Here is a 24,174-nt window from a genome sequence, read left to right as displayed (position 1 = left end):
GCTGCGGCAGGTCCATGTCCTTTTTATGTCAGAAGCCCCAGATCTGGATGCACTCTTGCAGGTGGGATCTCACTAGAGTGGAGTAGAGAGAGAATCAGCTGTCTCGACCTGCTGACTGCCCTGCTTTTCTTTCTGGGATACAAAAGTACCTTGCCAGGTTCTGTTGAGCTTCTTGTCAACAGCATTGAACTCCTTCTCCTCAAGACTGCTCTCAGTCCTGTATTTGTATTTGTGTTTGCCCAGCCTGTCAGGGTTTGTGCCCAGCCTGTCAGGATTTCCCTGACTCAATTGTGCTTGGCTTTGTTGAACTTCCTGAGGTTCCCATGGGCCCATGTCTCCAGCCTGTCCAGGCCCCTCAGGATGGCATCTCTTCTCTCCAGTCTGTTGTCTGTAGTCTTGCTGAGGGTGACTCGATCCCACTGCCCACATTGCTGACAAAGACGTTGAACAGTGCTGGTCCAAACAGTCCTTCTGGACCCCCAAGGAACACCACTCTTCACTGGTCTCCTTTTGGACTTGGAGAGTCACTATCTAGCTGGTTGCTTATCCACTGAGTGGTCCATCCATCAAACCAGTGTCTCTCCAGTTTAGAGACAAGGCTGTTGTGCAGGACAGTGTCAAGCTTTGTACAAATCTGGGTAGGTCATGTCAGTCACTCTTCCCTTATCCACCTCTGTAAGCCCATCAGAGAAGGCCTCCGGATTTATCAGGCACAATTTTCCCTTAGTGAAGCCATGGTTGCTGTCCCCCAGACATATCCTTATTTTCCATGTACCTTAGCATATTTTCCAGGAGGATCTGCTCCATGATTTTGCTAAGCAGTGAGGTGAGACTGATGGGCCTGTAGTTCTCCAGGTATCCCACTTTTCCCTTTATAAAAATGGGGGTTATGTTCCCCCTTTTCCAGTCACTGAGAACTTTACTGCACTGCTATATATCTCAAATATGATGGATAGTGGCTCAGCTACTTCATCCAGCAGTTCCCTCAGGACCTGCAGATGTATCCCATCATTCTCAACATTTTTCAATAATGTCTAAATTATATATAAATTCAATGCCACTGCTCCCAGGATTGATCTCCTGCTAGGCTGGAAGAACTGAAATTTGGAGGATGTAAGAGAAATCAGTGTCTGTACCCTTTATAGCTGTTGATGTGAGTATTCCTGTGTCCTTCACTAGCTTGGTGAACCTCCTGCACCTAGGAGGGGAATAGATGGGATCGCAGTCTGAAGAGAACAGGAAAGCAGTTGGAGCAAGACACAGGGCATGTTCTGAATGGGTTCACCACAGGTTTCATGGGATGCTGCTCTATCTTTGTACCTTACAGTGGGGAAAACCAGTCTGCTCAGGTCTCTTGTCCATTTCCAACCTTTTCTATTAATCTTAATTTATATTTTTTTCATGCTTGTCATTTTTATTTTCCCTTTTCTTCCTCACCTTTCCTGGTGCAGATATTTGGATAAATTGGAGTCCTGTGCCACCCATAGTAAAGACTGCTTGCATTGGAATATCTGGGTTTGGAGAAAAACACATGCACATAGATTTTTTGAATGTACATTAAGTCTTGATTCCATCAGAAACAAGAGAGTGTGATTTGCAGCAAGCTTGTAATTGTGCCAGTTTTTCCTGTGATAATTCTTCTTTGAAACCTGTGAGCACTTATTTCAAAGGACCTTTTGATAATGAAGATGTTTTGTGTCAGGGTAACCAGCTGTGGTGCACAGTCAGGACTAAGAAGGTGTTTAATAGGGAAGAACTTCATTGCACGGACTTCACAGGGAGATTTAAAACTTCAATTTTTATTAGCACCAAATATCAAGCAAGTTCCATGACAACAAGCTGTACTTCCAAGCTGGTGAATTACTTTGTCTAGGGAAAGTGAGTTAGTAATTATATGACATATGAATTCAGTCTATATACTCTCTTGTGTTTGCATTTGCAAATCCATAATTCCTTCTGTTGTGCACAGGTCTGAGTTCAAAATTTCTGTCCTTCCCCCAAAAGTAGGAGTGTTTTCAATCATGAGGTTTTGAGGCAACTCTGCCCTTGAGAAACCATAACTTAACTGCTCACCAGAATAGTCAAAGCACCTCTGGCTTCTAAGGGGATATATTACTGTTTCTAACAAATTTGTGTGTCCAGTTCCTGCAGCTGAGTTTACAGCATGAAGAATTTACCCAAAGAGCTTACCCTGTACTTCCATACAGCCTCCCTGTTCAACTAATGGCAGCTTGCTTTCAAATGACATTAACTCAGGGGGCCATCGCTGGGGAGGGAGGGAGGCTGTGTGGTGTTCCACAAAGCTTTTGGTGGCTTTGACTCTGATAAGAGACCTGGGATTGGATTACAGAGTGAGAGGTGGAGTTCCAAAAAAGCATTAGAATCAGCTCCATGCAAGAGTGCTCTTTACCTGGAGTATTTGCAAATGCTTCATCCTAATTGAGCTTGCAAACAGCTCTAACTCCCTTAAGGGTGGGAGAGGGTTTGTTCCTTGAGAAATGACAGCCTGAAAATGAGAGATCTGAGAATTACAAAAACACACTTTTACACTTTTTTTTTTTTTTTTTTTTAGAATAGAAGTTATCTTGGACAGTTCAGTGATTGGACAGTACAAACTGTGGGGATGCATATGCTGCCCCAGTCACCTTAAGAGTGCATGGGTGCAGGTGAGCATTTCAAAAGAACAAAAAATGCATAATTTCTAAAATGAGGCATTTTTTACCTCAGTATCCTGGGTGCCTATTATTCAAGCTGAGATATAATATCAGAATCCGTTAATTGCATCTGTGGCTGATACAATAACACTGAACAAGTTTCCAAGGTAAACTGGATTAAAAAAAATGGAAAAAGAATCCCTGCAGCATTAGTCTGTCTGAAGCATGCTAAAAAGCCAGTGACAGTTCTGCTTAATAACAGTGCTTGTCTAGCCATTTGCAGGCTTGCATCAAGGAACTAAGGACATTAAGAGCAATTCAGATTCAGTCACTACATAGGTCCAGAACCAGAATGCATGAATGTCTGTCACAGTACTTATTCTGCTCTATTCTGTAGAGACTGTGGTCTCCTAAATCAGTATGAAACCTGAATTTCATAAAACCACGTAACATGGCACTAAAATTTATACAGTCAAATAACTGAATCCCCTCCACATTTGACAGACTGGGACTGTGACTGATGACATATTTTTGTGTGCAGAAAAACAGATTTAAATGGTAAAGGTGGAAGGGCTGGAGCAGTGATGGACTTAAACTTAAGGGCCAAAGAAAGGCATTTGTGGAGGAGGGAGATGATGAGGTGCAACTGAATAGACTTTGAGAAACCAATTCCCAAAATCCCTGTATTTCTCCAGTAATATTTAGTTAATCTTTAGGATGAATGCTTTACACCTGAAACTCTTGTCACTGTCCATATGAGACACAGACTTATGCAATATACATTAACAGTTGGGAGGTTTTTATGCTGTACTTTCCTTTCTATAGATTTTTTTCTATGTCTTTAATTATATACAGTTCCATGTTTTATTTTGTTGCCTGTGATTTGAACTATACTCTGTAAGAGCAGTGCCATGGGGATATAAGGGGGGAAGTTTATAGTGGATAATTATCCCATCCTTTCAAATTATTCTTTAATTGCAAGTACAGGGAAGTCTCTGTTAAGCAATTCTGTAGTAACAAAATATTCTGATCTGCCTAAATGATTTCTGCATAAAAGATACCTGGGGCTTGTTTGAGAAATCAGTTCAATGATCAGCTATTTCCTCATTAAAAACCCCCATCCTAAGACATAGAACCTCTGTTTAGCTGTCTAACACACACTGGTGTATATTTGGTAGTGAATGTTTTTTAGCTCTTGGAGGGAAGAATGTAAACTGAGCTCTTCTTGCAGGTCAACAAACCCTAGGATTTCTAGTGAACAGACAGTATTTCCACAGGGAAACAGTTTATTACAGGGGGAGATAAGGAAACAAGGCCTAGGGGCAAGTGACCTACCGTAGACAACTAATGGGATTTCAGAAAAACAGCCTTTCAAATGGCATTTGCCAGATGAGTTATTAATGACAGATTTCTTATTTGTTTGGGTTTTTAGCATGGTAAGATAAGAAACATAGGGCTCTGTGTTTTGCACTTTTAATGTGTCAAGACAAAACTTCATAAGCTGCCCTTAAATTTCTTTGAAAATTATTGTCGTGCAGACAGAAAGTACTTTGTTTTACGCAGCCAGAATAATCAGCTAAGCCTGATATTTCCAGGTTGTGTTAAGTGTACTTTGGAAAAATAACAGATTGTGGGGTGAAATGCTCATCTAGTTGTTGATTAAAGTAGGAACAGCTCTGTCTATGCCAACATGTAGTATGAAAGCAAAGACAAATGGGATAGCTACTGGGGGAAGGTACACTGGGCTTAGTTGTTTGAAACAACAGGATCTTAAAAATCAGTAGGGTACTTAATTACCCAGGGTTAAGCTCTACTGGAAAGGCAAATTAAGCTGTAAAGGTAATACTGCTTCTCTGAGCCCATGTATTTCTGTAAGCATCATTAAGTTATTCTTGGAGTACAGAACCAATGGTCAGTAAATGAAATAGAAAGACAACGTAAAAATCCATGTAAGAAGGATTCTTTTAAATGCAACATGAAGAAATTGTGAAATTCACTGCTATACTGCAAGACTAAAGTGTAAAGTTTCATGAAGTCAGAAAGGGATTAAAGATAGATGTGGCTGATGAGACCATCTAGTGGTGCACTTAAAGGGGTTGAGACAATTCAAGTAATGTAAACATCTCTCCTAAAGTGAGGGAGCTGTAAGAAACTTCCATCAAATATGTGGGTTATCCCTTATGATGCTTCCTGCAATAACCTCTAAAACCTCTGAGTCTCTACTTCTCCCATTACAATTTCAAAAGTACACTTGTGTTGTTGTTCAGAATGCACAGTTTAGAGGCAATTTCATTTGCAAAGGTGTTTGACAAAAAATTGGGTACAAAAAATTGTATAAAAAAGGCAGTGTTAGACATGACTGCAGATAACCTACCCGGCTAACCAGACATTCTTCTGATCTGACACAGTACAAGTTCCTAGTTGTTCAATTTAAAAGCAGTCTGGTGTTAATTGTTTAAGTTTTACTATGTAATTTCTGAATGTAAGCAACTACCTCGGAAAAAAAGAGAAGTCCTTCTATTTCAAAGTTATCAGTAACAGACAAGTTGTGAACACAAAATAATTTGGTTTAGGTCTGAGTATTTTTTTAACACTAAACCTCATCTCCCAGTAGTTTCTGAATTGTTATTGACTACCACATAATTTCAGGTTGCCTGCCCTTAAAAGGAAAGAGAGGTGTACATTCACCTGGGAATAGGTAAGCCACATAAATAATAATAATAAATTTGTAAGGAAGGGTAGGTCAAATCAAAGGTAATGAGAAATGACAAAGAAGTAGAACACTGTAGGGTTTTGTTAAATTGCATACAGTATGTGTGAGTGTACTTGCCCACACACACATCTCTGGGTCTGTATACAATCACTGTTCAGCTTGTAGTGCAGTTGCTTATAAAAAATACAAAAGACATTCTGTTGTAAACTTTAAAGAATATTTAATAACTTTTAAAAAATAAAATGTATATTTTAAATTTTGTTCTTTATATGAATGCACAAAAATGTACCATTGTAATTGCAGCAACAAAATCCAAAGAACAGAGGAGACTGCCCACTGTGGTAAGATACCAGTGACAAGGGACGAGAATTCACAATGGAATCCAAACCAGATTTCCCATGGCAAGCCCCAACGTGTTTTCTAACTGTCTAACTCAGTATCTATGCAGATCATTTACACATAGCAAATTCTTGCAGATAAATTAAAGTAAATAAAGAGTCTGGGTTTAAAATAAATGCCACAATCAACCGCTGGTTTCTGTTGCTTACCTTTGGTGCCACATTTACAGCACAACACCGAAGCCAAGGGGTAGATGAAAGGCTGTGACTTTGTCCATGCTGACAACCTCCTGTTCTACCCTGGGAAGGTGTAAGAGGCAGCCCAGTCACGTGTACTTAGTGTGACCAGTTCTCATCAGTTTGTCAGAAGTGAGAGTTTGGGTGGATTCCTTTAGCAGCCCCATTGCTGATGCAAGACAGAGGATTTTTACAACTTCTGTGCAGTTCCTTCCTCCCCATATTATAAATCCTACAATGCTGCATTTAAATGCTAATTATTGATCAAAGAATAAACCTTTATGAGTTTGTTTAATTTGGGGGGGGAGACCAAAGAACTATTCATACAACAGAAACTGAAGTGAATTTCAGTGATTGTGAACTGTATGATGAGGAGCTAATTCTCTTGTACAAGTACTAATATTTGGCTCCTAGAGACAGTACAGGAAAATAAACCATATTCTATTAAATATGTGTTTTTGGGTTTTTTTAAATAATTGTGAAAATGAAAAGCCAAAAGTATATTGGACTGAATCTAAGAAGCTAAATCCTGATGCTGCTGAATTCAGTAGGTTCAGTCATATGCCCTGTGTATTTATGTCTTGTTATTAAGCAGAAACAGCCATGAGAATAAATTAGGAGTGCTCCTTTATTGCCTTTGGTTCTGTCTTTAATTTAAATGTATTGAGTCCTCGTTCATGTTTAAAGATAAGAAGTCACAATAATATAAAAGGCTTTACTAAAAGTGACAAGACAGTAATAGAAGCAATTGGAATGACTTCTGTGTTGCTCTGCCTGCATTCAGTATCAGCAGCCTTTCAAATGGATATTATGTACTACAGGTTACTTATATATAATCAACTAGTTTAATGTGTAAAATGGAACTGGTTTTTTTTTGGCTTTTTTTTAAAGATTGTTGCTGTTACACATCACAAAATCTTCTCACCTTGTCAGCAGAAAAAGGATGCAGTGATCTTAAGAAAATATGGTAAGTCTGAGGCTTGTTATATACAGTGTGTTCAGAGGTATGAAATTGGATTGTGCTGGTAATGCTGTAAGCACTGTAACAGCTGTTTGGTCTGTGTAGAGAGAGTTAATAACATCAAATATACAAAATAGTCCAGTTCAAATTATGAACAAGTTGCAGTAGCATCTCAGTTGGTAGTGGAAGAAGAGTATTTTAAAAATAATTATTAGCAGCAATATGTGATCTGGGGTTTTTTTGTTTGTTTATTTGTGGTTTTTTGTTTTGTTTTGTTTTTTCCCCTAACCGTATGTTTTTGTTGCAGTGACTGGGATTTACAAAGTGAGTGTTGCTTATACTCTCTTTAGGTACTTATTTTTGAAAACCGAGGAAGTTTATCATGTGAAGACACCTAAACTGTGGAAAATGATTAGAGGAAACCACAAAATGTGACTTGTCTCCAGTCTGCTTCTCATACTTTGTTTCCACTGAAGCTTCAGCTGAAGTCTACAAGCATTCTCTAAGAGCTCAGCACATATTACTGTGAGACTCACAGGAGAAGGGTTTGTGATCTTTCTTTTCCCTATGCCACCATCAAGCAAATTGAAGAAAGTTGCTCTCTGTGGGAGTTCTGCAAAATGGTTTACTCCCATCAACTGAACCATCATCAGCCTGCTGTCTCTGTGTTAATTTTTAATGGCAGGGATCACTACAAATAGATTTGTCTACCTTTCATCTGTCTCAAAAAAAAAAAAAAATCAATGTTTTATGAATGTATGCATCACTGTGACATGCTGCTTTTCAGCGGTAGAAACTCAGAGTTGTCAGCAGAAGCACCCCTGTGTACAAACTATAAACCAAGGCAAGAACTAATGGTACAGCTAACCTGGAATTGTATCTATGCAGGTTAAGAAAAGAACAGAGTAGAGAGAGGGAAGGAACAATCTTACACCATCTTTTGCCGAGCAGGACAGTCTGCAGGTGAACCTGGGCTCAAGAAGCAGAGAGCAGGGAGACTGTAGTGCTTGCAATGCAAGTGAGCCTCTTGCTCTGGAGTACAGGGCACCTGTATGTGGGCTACTTGCTCAGTTTGGGTATGTTTGGGCTTGTTTGCATGACAGTAAAATCCTTTAGTGGTGGGGAGGTTGCTGTGATAGTGATTGGGAAGCCACATAAAATGCACACAAGTAATACATTACTTTTATCTTAGTCTGCACAGCTAAATGCCCTATGGGGGTGAAATTTTGGAAGATAATTGCTCTTTTAAACACCAGACTGTCTTAAGCAATTTCCCAGAAAATATGGAGTAGCTCATGCCTGAGAGTAAGAAGACTGCAGGAAATCAGCAGGGACAAAAAAATCCCCCAAATCTAATGAGTGAGAGTGAATCTGTCAAATAATGCAGGTCCAGAAAAGGGTTAGTTATGGGTGTAAAGGAGATTGTTCAATAGGCTGTGATTTGGCAATTGCCTTTAAATCAAAGCACTCAAATGTCACTCAGAGCTGAGAACTGCTATTGTAAGCAAGGTAACTTTCTCTATGAGCTTGATGCATGCTTCCAGTCTGCAGGAATGGCTGCACTCAGCTTCCTGGGAAAACACAGCTCCATGGTCAGCTCTCTGCTCTAAGTGACAGTGGCTGAGAGCTCCTCAAATGCTGGCTGAAGGGAGCAGGCCATCTGCATTGCTCTGTTTGCCTGTTCCCTGCTGTATCCTTTCCCTGGGTGCTTCAGCTTCTCATTGGCACACAAGCACTACCTGGAGCTGTTTGCTGGCATGGAATTATTTGTTTGAACACATCTGATTTTTAATCTCCTCATCAGAAGATGTGCATAGGAGGGTACTACATCAATTACTTCAGTTATCAATGAGTGGCTGTTCCCTGGTTAAGGAAAGTAATGGTTTTGATTTCTTGCATATTTCTGTGATTCCACGATATTCTAGAAAGTATGGATTCTATTCTATCCAGCAGCTAGGTGAAGGAAAATGCATCTGAAAAAGAGCACTGAGAAGTGACTCCAGTTCTAACAGAGATTGATGTGTCTTGGCTGTTGTCAGTGTGCAGCTGGGAGGAAAAAAAAAGGTAAGCATAAAAGCATCTGAAGTCTTAATAACTCTCAGAAAAATGAGCAATGTGCAAAAGATTTTTCCTCAGCAAGGCAAACCCTATCATACCTGCAGATGATGTTATCCCAAAGTAAATTAATGAAATGGTGACATTCAGGGAAGGAACAACTGACAGCTTTGTACACATCTTCAAGCATGGAAATTAGTGATATTTTTTGGCAAACTTATTTGAAACAAGGATGATAAATAAAACCATAGTAGACTGACAGAGAGAGCCCACTCGCAAGTTGTTTACTGAAATGAAGATACAGCTGAAAGTAATTACTTGTTTCCCAGAGGTATAAGTGATAGTGCTTTGTACAAGAAATAATACTTGGTTATTTCAGTTGGAATGTAAAATAGGATAGAAAGGTTTCCTCTTTCTGAAGTTAGATGCTGGGTATTTTCACCTCCTTTCAGAAAAGTATGTGTTTATGAATGTAATATATATAACATATGCAGTCAACCATCTCTATGCCACTGGCAATTAGGAAGTGAGGCAATGTCCAATATTGTTTTCTATTAACAGCCAGGATCTTGCTGTACAGATTCTGATTAAAAGCCTGACTTTGCGGCACGTAAGATTAAAAATACTCCTTTAAAACAATGTATTTCTGAAGATGATCCTCTCCTGGCTACAAAATCATCTTGAGACACTTGGAGGCAGGGCTGCTTGATCTTGACATTTTAGTTGGGTGCAAACTGTAGTAAAATTAGAATTGCATTCAGTCCTAGCTACTCTGTACCTTCTTGCTGAAGAACATTTGTTTTCTACGTCCTCTCTTCCAGGCTGGGAAATGTGGGAAGGCAGCCTGGCAGCTTTGGCAGAGGTTGCCTCAGTGCCATCTTTTCCTAACATGGGTTTGCAGTCAGCCCCTTGTAAGCAGCCTCTCTTGCCTTGCCACAGGCTATGGAAAAGGAGCCATTGCTTTTTTGGTTTTCCTCTGCTTAAAGACAAGGCTGCTTCTTACCTGTGCCAGTTCAAGTACTGACTTTTTTCTTTTCTTCCTCCTTCAGTACAGTGGGGTGATTCACAAAATCTTCAGAAAGATAGCATTATACACAGTTTATAGTACAAAGTGGGGGGGAAAAAGGTCAGATGAATGAGCATGAAGGGGATTTCTCCTGTGTCCTTTGGAGGAGAAGCAGAAAGATTGGGAATGGTATCTATGCACAGTAGGTGTCTGCCTTGACTACCTGACAATACATGGTCATTGCAAAGGTGAGTCCGAGAATCTAAGAGAAAAGAAACAACAAACAGTCATTTTTCAGTAAGTAAAAAAAACCTATTTATTGAAACAACAAGAAAAAAAAAGGAAAAAAGCATTACACCACTTTTGTTCACACACAGGAGGACATGTCAGTGCTTTTCCTGTCTGTTCATGTCCTTTTTCTATTCCTAGTCTGTCTGCCTTTTGTCCTTATCCATATTGCTGTCTTACGGAATGAAGAGTGAGAGCAGGGGAAAGTTGATTTCTCCATCAGCACCAGATACTGGGAAGAGGTATATTGAAAAAAATTTGGATGCCTTTTGCTTGAAAATATTTTACAGTAGCAATCCACAGCTATGTGGGTACTCTGTGGGTGTCCCTGTAGCTGTTGTTTTGAAAGACATTGGGTTAATCCCTGGCCCTGTGGATGCTGTGGTTTACTTGACTGTACTTTACTTTTCCAAGTGTATGTGTGCACAGGTCCCTGTGGGGGAATCACTGGAGACTGAATATGCATTAATCATGGCCATCAATGCCTCATCAACAATGGATGTGTTTTTCTACTCAGCCTATTCAAAAGAAGCAGCAGGGAGGTGGGGGCTCTTCTCCCAGCTAAGCACTGACCTGTTGTGCTGCCTCTGGGGGATTACTTCATCAAAAGGGAATGGGGGAGAGAGTCTTATTTTCCTTCCAGCTGAAGTACCTATATGAATGTACTAAGTGCTTGTTACTTTCCCTTTCCAACACCACTGTAAGAGTTGTCACTGAAATGAAGGTCTGCCAGGTAGAAAATTTTAGGGTATGAATTCTGTTTTAAGCACTTAATTTGACCACTTCAAATTTAGTCTTGACATGAGTAATAGTTCCTGTTAATGAGTACTTTGAAAGAATATATGAATACACACACACACACAAAATTATATTTATGAATAAAAAATGGTTATAAAGTTGTTAATCTTTCTCAAGTCTCACTCTTCTGCATTAAGATCAGATTATTAGGTTTTGGTGTGCTGTTTATAGCAAGCACTGGCCTTTTGGAAGTATCCACCTTTGGGTACAGGTACGTAATGAAACAGTGGTGGCTAAACTTGGTTTATATTTTCAAGCATGCACGACTGAGAAAGATTCTTCTATTGCATGTGCTGTTATGTCCTTCAAATTATGTCACTGTATGATTCTCTAAGATGCTTAACATGGAAAAACTGCCACATGCTATGGGCCAGAACACAACTGAAACAGCAGCAAGAGAGGGGGCCCAGTTAATTTTAGGTGACAGTACACAGAAACTTCTGTCATCAGGTAGATTCAATCACACCAGGCAGCTGGAAGGCAGACTGAAAATCTGTTGTATTCTGAGATCTTTTCCCTGCATTGCACAGCATTTACTAGGAATATGAATTTGCATTTTTAAATTGTCTGAAGTGCTTCCTCCCATGCAAACTAGCAATGTCTTTCTGTAAGAAAGATAGCATTGTCTTGGAAATGTAATATATTTAGGGTATTTATGAGAAGGACTCTGACCATGGGCTGCTGGGGATTTTTAGTGTATCCTTTAAAGATACCCTAAATGCTGAATGGATGCTCAAAAGCTGGTTTGGTTTTTTAATCATAGTAATATATTAACAAGAGTCATAACTTGCCTGTCTGCCATATGATCTTCTGCTTTTTCCTCTAAGCATATCTGCTTATTATACTGGAACAAACTCCAAAACTCTATTGAATTTGGGCCTGTGAAACGTCAGGCATTTGCATTAATAAGTTGCAGCCAATAAATGACATATGAAAGACTTAGCTATGTGACATTCTGCCTAATCTGTCATTATTGGGAATGTGAGTGGAATACTGATCCCAGGCTCTCTCCTGCTGCTGCTAGTGGCATACCAGGCAAATTAAAAAAAAACAAAACAAAAAAAAAAAAAAAAAACAACAAACTAAAAAAACCACAAACAACCAGACCAAACAACCATGAGTTAATTGTTAATTTGCAGTTACATGGTGTAAATTAGCTTAGCAATGCCATCCTTTGTGTTTGCATGTTGAGTGTGAGAGAGGGGCAGCTGGAAACTAAAGCTAGATCTTCACTGAATTTAGGAAAGGGATTTTGAACCAGCCTGAGCTCCAGCACAACTTTCACCTGTGCTACTGGTGCTTAGACTGGCACAACCACAGCAGGCTGTGGTTGGCACAGGCACATAAGAGACACAGTGGTGGACAACAGATTCTTCTCTGACGAAAGTCACAGTGGAAACGGCTGCAACTCAAAAATCTGATAGGCAAGTCTATGCCAATCATAGTAAGGGAGCATAGGTTTATGGCAGGGTTGACTAATGGGTACCCCATCCTGATTTGTAATATACCCTGGCCCTGAGGGATGAGGTTGAAGACTTAAGCTGCCTCTAGACTATGCTGAAGTTGGCTAAGCCCCCTCTGGAGAATAACTGGACAAATACAGGCACCATAAAGGGAGTTCATCCTACCCTGATTGGGTGTCTGGAGTCCAGTCTCCCCTCCCAAGTACAGTTTCAGTCTTAGATAAACCATTTGATATAGTGCCAGCTCTTTGCAGTGCATCATAAAACACTGTGCAGCATTCCTAGTTCTGTGTGTTGTACACAGTATTTGAACTAAAATAAAACTTGAAGTACTTAATAATTTTGCATGATGGTAGAGGAAAAGTCTGCAGGATTTAAAACCTGCTTGAGCAGAGTATATATCTGAATCTGAGGTTACTTACTTAGTTACAATTAGTTAGGATTTGAAAATTGATATTCAACTGTACCTGCACCATAGCTGTGCACAATCCAAAGATTCCCACTGCCAGTAAGTTTTCCTGGAGCCATACTTTCACAGTTTCATAGCAAGGCTAAAAAGAAAAACAAACCAAGAATATTGTATTGGCCATAAATATAGCTCTACTCTCCCAGGAATATACAGTCAGAGAAAAAAAATGGATCTGACCTAGCTGCTAGGTAGCCTGGATTATCATTTCAGTGCTGGAGCAACTACAATGTGTTTTTGGGTTGAAGCTTGAATGTGGAGTACTAATCCCAGTGACCCAAAAAAGTGCACCTCCAAAATGCTGCATGAGCACTGCTCCATATAAATTCAGCCAGTAACTAAAAATAGTGTGCTGCTTTTGGCTGGGATAGTGTTAATTTTCTTCACAGTGGTGGGTATGGGGCTGTGTTTTGGATTTGTCCTGAACACAGGGTTGATAATCTGGAGATATTTTTGTTATCATTGAGCAGGGGTTACACAGAGCATGGTTTTTTGGTTTCCCTATTGAACTGTCTTTATCTCAACCCACTCATTTCTCACTTTACTTTTCTGCTTCTCCCCCTGATCCCACTGGTGGGAAAATAAGCAGGTAGCTGTGTGAGGCTTAGTAGCCAGCTGGGGTTAAACTACCACAAATAAACAAGCACTGGGTTTGGGTCCTCTTTGCCCTCTAAAACCCAACCAGAAGCAGTTAGAACCTTACAATGAGGCCTTCATTTTCTCCACGTTACAGGGAAGTAAACATTTCTTATAATACATAGAGACACATGAAACCCAACAGTCCCAGTGCAAGTGGCTCAGTAGCTGCTCCTGCTGCACAAGGGCCCATTTCATACCATTTTCCATCATTTCAAACTGCAGTATGGGCACTCTTCCGTTATTTTCTTCATGCTTTAAATTCTGCAGTAGCTGCCGCCCTGTTTTACTAGTCCAGTTTTGGGGAGGTGGAATTGGCCCAAGTGAAACCTTTCTTTAAATAATAATGTTTGTAAGACAACCTTGTGCAAAAACAGGGGCCCCTTGTCTTGTAAATGTTCATGGCCAAGAATCATTCAGCCTTCAGTAAGGGGTTTTTACATATGTATAAAGGAAGAACTGTTAATGCCCATCAGAAGCCAGAGGGTTAACCTGCATTGATTATCTTACTACCCTGAATAAAAGAGAAGAACTTTTCAGTCCTTAAATTAAAAAAATTACCTGGAGCTACTCAAGAAGTATAAGGAAGCTGTGTTTGATGTGAACTCAGCCTCTGTGAGTACCAATCCATGCATATGAAATCTCAATAGAAAGCGGCCAAGAGAGCTTTACTCATTGTCTTCCCAAACCATTAAAACCAGCAGAACTTAGTTATAATTCCACTTCATCAGGTGGCCTTACTCCACACCCCTCCTGTGTAATTGCACTACCTGTAATTAGCATAAAGAATTGCTGAGCTAATTTCAGAGACATATTTAGGCTCTGACTATCTGTTCCAGAAAGACCTTGCTGAGGCCATTGTAGGGAAATTATCCCATGGAGTTCTGAATTTGATTACAGGCAAGTGCAGAAACTCAAAACAAAAAAAAAAGAAAAAAATGCTGCTGGCAACTCAGCGCAACAGTTCCCACTCTTCTGTGCAGTGGAGGCCCCTGAACAAGAGCTCCTGGTGGGAGAAGAGTGCTCAAGACCCTTATTGTCCTCTTGCCTCAGGCCTGCCTGGGCTGTGATAAGCTACAGCTGCTGCTCCAGGGCAGGTGTGTGCATGAACCATTTGCCTTTATTGCTACCTGACCCCAGTAGGTGGGACACTAAAAAGGACATTCCTGCCATGTCCTAGCTTGATGTCACTAGTCTGTGCTGCAGATCAGTGTTGGAATGGACCTGTCTGCAGCATGAAACAACAGCTTACAGCCTACTGAAAGGAAACCAGCTCATAAAAATAACTAAATAGGGGGTTTCACTGGGGGTCAAAGGCCACAGCTCAACAGGAGCATTCTGAAAGCACCTGATGAAAGGTGAATTAGGATAGAATGAAGTGCACAGCTTATCATCTGTGCAGCCCTGGAGATGATTACTGCCTGCCCTTCACCTGGGCTGTAAGGTAGCTGCTGTCCTGTGCTGCAGAGCTACTCACCGCTTTCCACCAGGTCCCTGGGGAATGGAGCCCACAATTCTCACTGAATTCTAAGCAGCAGGAGTCTGGCACCCGGGTTGTGTTGTACACTTCGAACCAGTCCGTGTAGTTGGAGACTCCACAGCATCTGAACTGGAAAAAGATGAACCAAGGTGATACCATAAGTGTGATCTGTCACTAACTTCTGCCTGTTCTGACTTGGCCTCCTGGAGCCTGACATCCAGTGCATTTTGATTATACCAGCAGAGGCTTTACATTTTAAAGGAATACAGTACTTCCCCAGCTTTACCCAAACCGACCCTGTTCTCCACTCTTCTGTATTAGTTTTAAATATGGCCTTGTATGCAGCTAATGTTGATGCAAGAAGCAAAGGCCCCTATTTGCAGTGGGAAGATACTGCAGGTGCTGAAACTGGACAACCTCAGACAAATACTGAGATTGAGTTATTGACTGACCAGCATTATAACAGTTGTTTGCAGCTTGTCAAGAAAAAGGATACAGGTACAGCACCCAGGAGATGAAGACACTGGGATCTTTACAGCACACTACTTCTGAGATCATGCTTGGAGTAAACAAGGCGAATGAAGAGTAAGCTGTTAATTACTAATCACCTTTGAAAGTCTTTGCCAGTCAGCAAAAGGTATATTTCCTCCTCTTCTCTCTGTGGTGCAGTTCTTTAATGTCATCATCTAATACTGCTCTAATAGTTGTGTGCTCTGATAGTTAAGTGTCTGCCTACAATGACACAGTGTGTGCAGAGATCACAACACTGCGAAATTGGAAGGTCTGTTTGACTTTGGTAGTGGGATGAAAGGTACAGAAACACACAATGGTAGAGGGAATGGCTCTGTGGCCATCTTCCCCTTAGGAACTCGTATATTCCTGTGATAGGAAGTAAGCTAGAACTCATTACCATATAGATGTATACACCATCTGTCGCTCTTATGCAAAAGCATGAATTTGTTGGGATTTAGACACTTCAGCACCAATGAGTAAAACAAGACAACACTGGGCTGCAGAACTGCTCTCTGCTATTCACAGTACCTCACACTTTTTCGGGGCTATGCCAGCCACCTACCTAGTCCCAAAATTACTTGTCAAGATCTTATTTTTTTAAATGTGATTTTAGATAAGCCTGAAGAGTATTTTTCACATCCCTGTAGAGACCAGTTTTCTTGTTTCTGGGAGACTCATAATCATGCAGATATCTGCATCACCAGGGCCAAAGATCTAATTGAGATCCTGATGTTTACACTGGCATGAGGGAGAGTTTTCCTTTGTTTTCTAATACTTGTAGAGTTCAGGCTGTAGTAGAGTTCTAGTATTCGGGTCTTGTTGCACACACAAAATGTGCCACTCCAGACCTATAGAGGGCAGAGGTGTCACATGCTGCCTCATGCATCTTATGATGCTTCAAGCACTCAGAAAGTACTCCTTGATAGAGATATTTCAATGCTCACAGCAGAGTTTTTCTTCTGTCAAGGAGAAGTCAGAAAACTTTCCTGGACTAACATCTATCCTTCCTAGTTTCTGCTCCGAATTTTGATTTGGTCTGTGGCAGGACTCAATCCTCCACTTGCAAATGTTTGATTTTTAAGTTTACAGGCTTCATTTTCTACAAACTGACATGAAACTAGAAAAAAAGTTTGTGCTTTTCTTTTTTTTCCTCTATGTTCCTGCACAGAAAACAGGATGTCCATGTATAACAGGTCCCAAAAGCGAGTAGGAGCAGCCTGGAATACATGGCATGTATTTGAGGAAGGCTGGTTTATTTGGAAATCTAGCAAGAAGAAGGTCTTGCAGGCTGTCATCATTAGAGTCAGGAGGCAGCTCTTTGATAGACAGCAAGAAGTGACAGCTTGTAAACAGCAAGCCTTAGAAGTGTGGCTCATCTGTGATGTAGAGTGTGCAGCAGTAAAGGCTGAGACATTTGAGTGATATTCTGGCCAAACACAAGTGACACAAGTTTGCATAAATCAGAACTAGACTCCTTCTTCCCATAATAATGCATGGCTGAAGGTGTCAGTCTGACAGACTAAGGAGATGAAGATGAAGCACAGGTTTTGTAGCCAAGTGTTCACTAACAGGTTGAGGACAGCTGCTCCTATGGGGCCTGCGAAGCAGGAGGTGGCTAGGCCATGAGCTAGGATTGTGACTCCAAAGAGTAAAAATTCCTGGTAAACCACAAGGTGAGAATAGGAAGGGATGCAGTTGCAAGGATGAGCTGCAGTTGGACACAAACTGCTTGCCCACAGAGATTCTCTGTACAAGAGCACAGCAAACACAGCAGTGGAAGAATGGGCTAAGAGAAGTTCAAGGTATAAATAAAGGACATAACACAGGATCAATGGTCTTGGGACTGGAAGAAATAATGTCTGTAACTATAAATGGAAGAAATATCTTTGGAAGACGAAGGATGAGCAATGGGATTAAGCAGCGGATGATCCATAGTCCTAATCAAGGGGAGGTGATGAATACAGCAGAGTTCTAACACCACAGAGACCTGAGAGTGCAGAAGCAAGGGAAGGAGCACTGCTCAGTGAAGGCCAAGTCCTGTGACTGGCATCTCTAGGGAGCAGGGGCATTGATCCATGCTCTAAGATGCAGGAACGAGGAAACAAGCAGCAATGAGATTGAATCGGTCACCAGTTCAGATCCAGCAAAGCGGTCCACTAGAAGCCAGAAAGGCAGGTAAGCTGAGACTCAATAAACTCAGAGACTTCACTATGGATGTCCAAGTAGAAAAGAGAGAGTGCAGGAGTGATTTTGGATCATGTGACAAGCAACTGATTTATCCCAGGTTGATGCAGCTGAACAGTAAGCAGCCAAATTATTGAGGGAGATGAGGGACCATTAGAAGAAAGGGGAATATGAAGGACTTTTTATACAGTCCTTTTAGATTTGAGAGCAGTGTGAATTGCTCTTTTTTTCAAATTGCAGCAATTTGAAAACTGGCAAGGTCTCTAAGCAGGGATAGTTGGAGACAGGCCTACACCTGGAGGATGGAGAAAGCTCAGGGCACATGAAGGACAATGTCTGTCACCAGCAGTTTGTTGTAGCCAGTTCTACCACAAAGGTTGATGTTCTGCCAATGCCAGGCATGAAAGCATTGAAGAGTCAATTCTTGCTACAACCACATTCATTTTTTGGTCACATTTAAACTCCTGTCTTGTTCCCTTCACAAGTTAAGTGATAAAATTATATAAGTTTGCCTAATTGCTTAGTTCTGTTCCTACTTTCAACATTTACATTTTTTAGAAATACTTACAAACTAACAGTGCTTATTTTGGAGGACCCAGACTAACACACTTTAAAAGGGAGTAATCTACTTAAAAAGTTTATATCTCAGTGCAACTCCTGATAAGGAATTGGACACTTGTACATATTTTACATTACTCCCAATATTGAGGGCTAAGTAGGCCTTATCTTCTTTGCCAAATTCCTGCAGACTCGCTCAGGCTGGGATAGGGTTCATGAAAATAAACAGATATTCAATCCTTGTTGCAGACAGTTTTTTAGCAAAGCCTTGTTTTCTGGTTTTGTGAATGGGGCAAAGAACTAGAGACAAGGTAGGGGGCCTTCTATACACCTTTCTCCTCCATCACTGTAAAAAATGGTGAATAATACAGCTTTGTTCTAAAAATCATGTTTAATGGGTGGTTCAGATTACTTCGGAAGTAATTTTGAAGTACAGTTTGATCCAATAGAATCAATGACTGGGAATAGGGAGATGGGTCAAATTTCTTCTCAGTTACAGTGGTCTAAACAGACAAGAAAAGGCATTACACAGCAGCACAAGTGAGCTGAATTTGCTCACTTTAGTGAAGATTATAGGTTTTCTGCATGCCTCTCGAATTACTGCCTGGTTAGTTAAAAGTAGAAGTGTTCAAATATTGCTCATATGTTGGGGATGGAGCAACATTTTAAAAATGAATGCCTATTTCTCATTTTCTAATGATCTCCACCTGTGACTTTAAACAGTCCTGGTGGGTAGGGAGTTTAATGCAGTTCAGGCTAACTTACCTCCTGAACTCTCAGAATTTTAGTCATGTTTGAAAATCACTTTGTAAGCTTTCGTAGTCTTCAGTCATGACACACAGAATTCATCTGCTTGTGTTTCTGATCCTTTTAAGGTTTGAAATGCTATTGAGAAAGGCTGAGAGTTTGGTTAGCTGAAGGTATTAAAAAGAAATCAATAGAATGTTCTGATTTGAAACAACTCCCTGACCTAGAGGCTTACTAAGACTGCAAAATGATTCCACTGCCTTTCCTCTCATACACTTTGCAGGTTTGCAGCTTAACCCAACTCCTTTATCGGTAATGTGAGCAGCTCAGGCATCAGCCAAAACTGCAACTTCCTCTTAAAAGACAGGCCCTGTTTTTCCCTTGTTTCCAGTTTCTTGAAAATGGTAGGCTTCTGTTAAAAAGAGGAAAACCATTTCTCAAGGCACAAAGGCTTTGGAAAAGAAAACCTTCCTCAAAAGGTGCTCAGGCCTTTGACAATCACCCCTCACAAGTCGCTGTGTGTACTGGGCATCCACACTCGCTGTCAAAACTCCCCTCTGATTTGTGACTGGCCAGTCCCACAAAAGTCAAATGCCATCTAAATGTGATTCCTTAGAAGAACTTTTTCCTCCTTTTTTCAGCCAAAGCTGTCATACACAGTAGTACCTAATGAAAGCAGAATGGGGATGGTCTCTATCTTAAATCTTGAGAGAAATTTAGAACTATGCCGGAGTGTCAAAGTTACTGCTTTAACCACTGCTCAGGTTGTGAAAAATACTTTTACAAAGAAAGGAGTGCAAATGCAGAGGGGACAAGGGCTCATCATGATTTTTGTTACTGTCATGTTTTTTACACAGCACTTTTTTTTTTTTTGTGAGAATGCTGTTTTCCATCCACATACAGACACAGCCCATGGCTCAGCCAATTACTGATGTTTTCCATCAGGAAAAACTCTGTCCTATATGGCATTGTGGTTGTCCTACTGTGGGTTTTGTTGTGAGCCTTAAGAGACAGAATGCAAACAGCAAGCCTGAGCTGGGACTTCCCTTGCAGAAAATCCCCTGCATCACCCTAATTCTCCAATCAGTGATTACACTCTACTGATTAGGGATGTAAGAGATAATGATTATTACACAAAAACCCCCCAAGATGGCATTTAGATAGCTCTATTCAACTGCCAAGTGTTTTACATAATTAACCATGATGGGATTGTCTTTGCTGCATCTCTGCAATAGTCTATTCCCACATAATTTTGAAAGATACATGTGAGAACCGATTATGCAGAGTGGCAAAAATGGATCTGTGGGAGCTCTTTGCTGTTCCCCTCAGTGCCCAGCATGGGGAGCACAATGACTTCGACACTGTGGTACTGCCAAGCTGGCTGGTGGTAATTTCACAGTGGACATGAGAGGGTGATGTCCCCTGGCTGTACACAGCCCGTGGGGTGGCATTTTCTTGTCATCTTTTTTGCTCCTAGGAGTTAGCTAACATGAGTTTCATCTAAAACTTGTAAGGCACTCTTTAAATTATAATGGGTTTAAAGACCAAAGGAATTACCAGGACAAATGAGCGTGATCTGCAGCACTACACAAACCAAACTATTGAGTCCTGCCTCAAACCCAAGCTGGTCACTGAACGTGACCATTTCCTTTAAGCCAAAAGCCAGGTCTTATTCTTTAGAGAAAAGGAATCTATTGTGCTGCTGTACAACAACATCTGACCACCAGATACGTCTAACTTGAGTTTTTAGCTCTTGGATCAATTACAGAGCCCTTTTGTCTCACAACCCTTTTTCCTTCCTGCTCTCTTTTTAAGGACTGCAATCACATCACTACTTGATCTTTGCCTGTTTATATAAGGTATTTAAAATTTCTCACCATCATGTTGCTTTCCAAAATTATTTTTTTTTCATCTTTTCTGAATCCAATCAACTCATGAAGATTTTGAAAAAATGTGACTATTTGAACTAGACATTGCATATATTGTTACACCTATTTTATGCAAAGGGGAGAAGAAGTATGGTGTTTCTGTTCCATGACACCTCCAAAAACTGCCTTTCTCTCCACCTTTGCTATATGCTTTTAAGACTTCTTGGGGTGTCACTGAAAGCAGATTAATACTTAGTACAAATATTTCAATATTAGTAGTTTTTGCTACATTTTTTACTACACATAATTAAGTTACTGTAAAAGAGTAAACTTTCTGATATTGTTGGATATAAGCAACGATATTAAAAATTTTATCTGTATTTCACATGGCTTACTCTCAAGCTAGCACCACCAAATGCATTTGTCTTGTCAGTAACTGATGCCTTCTCATATCTGATATACTGGAAAAAGGAAGAAGTACTGGAAGAGGAAATTATTAACAATATTGCGAGATGCTGAGGCCTTCTAAAGCTAACTGAGAGAACTTTTCACGTGAAGTTGTTGGGATGCAGGACTGAAATTGGCTTGTTTCCTGGACCTGAGCTGTTTGTCTTTCACACACAGGAGTGTTGTAGGCAACCTACTGCCCTCAACACAGTTCCTGCAGACCCAAAGATGCGCAAGGAGTTTGGCCAATCAGTTCTTTTGTTCTGTTCGTGATCTCCAGGTTTTCATTGCTCAGATAATTTCTTATCAGCCTTACCTTGTATTGTCCATAAGAAGAGACTTTGGGAGCACTGGGAGAGATTACTCTCTTTGATGCATTTAAGACATCAGGCAAGACTAAACCCCTCCTGGTCTGTACCACACTTGCAGCTCTGGAGGAGAAACTGAGAAGGCTATGCAAGATTTTTGAGTAAAGCCAAGGCAGTGAAAGTGCTTCTGCCTAAAGCAGGAGAAAAGCTAGAGCACTTTTCCATTCAAGAAGCAGAGAACATGAAATCACAAAGAGCACTCCCCAGGAGAACTGACTGAACGGAATATGAAACAAGTACAGAGCTAATAAACCTGAACTGTCAGTGATGTTGTTTCCTCAGACAAGGACAGAAGAGGAAGCCAGCTACAATGTTCACCAGTCCTTAGCAGATGAACACTGGCAGAGGGCTGTCAGAGAATCAGGACAAAGGAACAGCAGTGACAACACAGCAAACAGCATTCCCACTCCACCTGTAATGGAGGATGATTGAATTCTGCTGGGGAAAACGTACTGACTGTAGGAGGAGGTTACAAACACCATGCTCTGTTTTCATTTTGACTCACTAGTGGGAGCAATATTAGCAGTGAAAGGACACAGGAGAGAAATTAAAAAGTGGTTGAAGAGGTTCTTTGCTATTATGCTATTGCTCTTCACCCCAACATAAGCCACCCATTTGACTTTAAAGAAAAGATACTGCTTGTTTCCTGTCTGACCAGCTCCTTCACACTCCACATAGCACAGAACTGTATGATATTTAGGCATCAACTTAGTATAACATTAGTATAGCATTCTTCTAAGAGGAAGAAGATATTTTCTGTCAAAAAAGAAATAAATAAAAATTACTGCTTGTTACAAAAAGCAGAAAGCTTAGTTGCTAATATGCTGACTGGGTGGCAGAGAGTGACTTGGGATTTGGAGATTTAATTAGGTTCATGCCCAGAACATACTGTTACAGAACCCAGAAGGTAAAGAGGAAGAGGTAAAAGTCTGAGAGCTCAGACTTACATCTGTTTGAATGATGCTCCATGCATTAGTGAGGCCAATATTTCCATCTGTCCCATACAAGTGAAGTCCTTTCTTCAGATCCCGCTGAGCATACTTGTCGATCTAAAACCAACAACAAAAGACACAGAACTCAAAATTTGCTGAGTATCACATTTCAGAATCAAAGAGCACGGAGCATAGAGCTGTTGGACAATGGTCCTGTACTGAAATTAATAAAAGTTTAGCCAACAGTTTGTAAATAACATGAGGAGTTCCTCTTCTGAGTTTATGTTCCTGTTTCTCATCACAGAGACCTTTAATACATCTTTTCCCTTCTCACATAACTACCAAAGTACCACAGGAAGACTGGATGCAGTTTAACCACATTTTTGCAAATAAGCCTATCTATGAAAATATTCATCTACACATAGTGTTTCCTTTTAGTTTAGTATATTTAATTGTGACCAAGAGCATTATTGTGTACTCCTCTATACTGGAAAACAGACAGACATGGTGCATGTCTAAAATGATGTAACCAATGCTAACTCTGCTTCTGCCATACACTTGGGCTTCGCTTCTGATTTGTGCAGTCAGAATTGTTTTCTGACTGCAGCTGCAAAAAAGGTGGATGCAAAGAATCTTGCACAGTGTAAAAGAGGAATTTTCAACCCACTACATCATAATTATTATGGGAAAAATATAAAGTTACTCAACAGTATGACTCTACAAAAATACAATGTCCTCAAAAGCTCAGCATGTCCAGAAATATATACATACAGCTCTGCTGTATGTGCAGAAGATTGTGCTTGATCTGTCCAGTTCTTTTGTTTCCTTCCTGAAAGTTTACCAGCATTATGTTGAGCCAGTAATAAAAAAGCTTTGACACAGTAAACAAAATAGCACAAGTTAAGATTAATTACCACTTAATCTCAGCACCTTAACTATCATGCAAAGCCTTTCTCATGGATGCCTTCCTTAAACAGTAGGTGGTGTGATCCCTCTGTAATTATCATGTAAGCTGCTTTTGGCTTTAGACAGAGATTATAGTCACTGGTATGTTAATTAGAAGAGAACACCAAAGCTGAAAGCTGTCATTAAATTTGGAATTAGTTGAGAAAATTACAGGCAATAAACTATAAACTTATATGTGCTGGGGATTCCTAGCATTCATTTAAGAATTAGATTGAACTGTGTTTCAGCTCTGCACTTACCCTCAGCTCCCTGTGTCTCAACTGGACCTGCTGTGATCTCCAGCAGAGCCATCAATTAGGATGGAAGGGCATGGTTGTGATGCCAGTCTCAGAGAGGCTTGGAAATTTAGTTAATGTCCTACAGAGGCAGTGAGGTAAATTAATTGTTGAAAAACTAATTCTTATTCAAAAACTGACAGAGGTGAAGAGGAACAGGGTAACAAAGGGCAGGTGGGGACAGAAATCCAGCAAGGTGATCTGTTACCTTGAAGATGAAA

At 40.5% G+C, this 24,174-nt stretch overlaps 1 protein-coding gene across 27 annotated transcripts in view; it reads right to left on the bottom strand.

Annotated features, from left to right (window-relative positions):
- Positions 1 to 9,209: 9,209 nt before the first annotated feature.
- The window catches only part of TSPAN4 (tetraspanin 4), a 411,890-nt gene continuing 396,925 nt past the window's right edge, over positions 9,210 to 24,174 (bottom strand). For 26 of the 27 annotated variants that reach the window (XM_053944928.1, XM_053944930.1, XM_053944950.1 and 23 more), the window contains 4 exons: positions 22,728 to 22,829; positions 15,093 to 15,224; positions 12,981 to 13,064; positions 9,210 to 10,226 (listed from right to left, as the gene is read on the bottom strand). In XM_053944928.1, coding sequence (XP_053800903.1) covers positions 10,158 to 10,226; positions 12,981 to 13,064; positions 15,093 to 15,224; positions 22,728 to 22,829 — 387 coding nt within the window. In that variant the 3' untranslated portion in view covers positions 9,210 to 10,157. Of the gene's footprint in view, positions 10,227 to 11,841; positions 11,930 to 12,980; positions 13,065 to 15,092; positions 15,225 to 22,727; positions 22,830 to 24,174 lie in introns of all 27 variants that reach the window. The other variant, XR_008431354.1, reaches the window with a different exon arrangement.

Source organism: Vidua chalybeata, chromosome 6, assembly GCF_026979565.1.
Source record: "Vidua chalybeata isolate OUT-0048 chromosome 6, bVidCha1 merged haplotype, whole genome shotgun sequence".
Taxonomy (NCBI): Eukaryota; Metazoa; Chordata; class Aves; order Passeriformes; family Viduidae; genus Vidua; species Vidua chalybeata.
The sequence above is the reverse complement of the archived record's forward strand: the minus strand, read 5'-3'. Positions and strand labels throughout refer to the sequence as shown.